General features: G+C 41.0%; 1 protein-coding gene across 1 annotated transcript in view; it reads left to right on the top strand.

The window, feature by feature from the left end:
* The window catches only part of LOC104622943 (AP-1 complex subunit gamma-1-like), a 30839-nt gene that overhangs the window by 25736 nt on the left and 4092 nt on the right, over window positions 1-1011 (top strand). The window contains 2 exon segments of the mRNA XM_010289877.1: window positions 1-46; window positions 282-442. The exon segment at window positions 1-46 is cut by the window's left edge and continues 27 nt beyond it. Coding sequence (XP_010288179.1) covers window positions 1-46; window positions 282-442 — 207 coding nt within the window.

Raw genomic sequence — 1011 nt, 5'->3', positions numbered from 1 at the left:
CTTGCTGGACTTTCATCACAGCCTCTCTTCAATGACATTGCTGCAGGTTAGGGACATATAAATCCTTAGCCTAAGGTGCCACAGCATGCAGCTAGAAGAGGAAACAAGGGGTGGTAAAGAAATACGGGATTTGAGAGTGGTGTGGCACAGACACTGGAGCAGGAAGAGGGGGTGTGTTTAATCTTCAGAAGAGTTCATGTCTGGGGTAACGTGAATGCGTTCTGTGATGTTGAAAATGATCTCCAGAGCCTGTAGGTCTGCTGTCTTTTTGTTTTCTGCAGGAATCCCCTCAATTACTGCATACAACAAGAATGGTCTGAAGATTGACTTCACCTTCGAGAGGTCAAATACCAACCCTAGTGTCACTGTAATCACAATACAGGCCTCCAACAGCACAGAGCTGGATATGACGGATTTTGTTTTCCAAGCTGCAGTACCAAAGGTAGAGCCACTTCTGGCAACTACAGAGATAGGTTGAGGGCCAGCTGAAAATACTTTCTGATGGGTGCTTTCTTGTAGACAGAAACTTGCAGCACGGTCAACAAGGCTAAGAGCTGTTAATAGGTTCTCTTAGCTTAGTGCTCAGTTCGGTCATCTCATTCTAGTCTGAAAGTAAATGTTATAAATGCAGTAGAACACCAGTTCCTCTCAGATTGGACTACTTCCACTTGGACAAAATTTTGTTTTAACATCACCACTTTCTAGGAAGGTTGCTAAACCACATGCAGAAAAATGCTGGGTCAGAAAAAAAAAAGTGAAGGCACTAATCTTTCCCTTTATTCTTAATTTCTAGGAAATATACCATGCTCTTTGCAGCTATGAATACATGAAAAAAAATCTTTTGAAGCTATTAGCTGCTTATAAAAGTTGAAATGAGTCACCACAGACCATTTAAGCAGAGTGTGATTGGAATGTTCTTCAAGTTTGGGAAAATACATTCACTTCTGGGAGTTTCACTTCTAAGAATTAATAATGCTCTAACTTTAATTTGGATAGGTTTCATACCTGCCA

Source organism: Phaethon lepturus, unplaced genomic scaffold (assembly GCF_000687285.1).
Source record: "Phaethon lepturus isolate BGI_N335 unplaced genomic scaffold, ASM68728v1 scaffold5006, whole genome shotgun sequence".
NCBI lineage: Eukaryota > Metazoa > Chordata > Aves > Phaethontiformes > Phaethontidae > Phaethon > Phaethon lepturus.
Note: the sequence above shows the minus strand (reverse complement) of the source record. Positions and strands in the feature narration are given on the sequence as shown.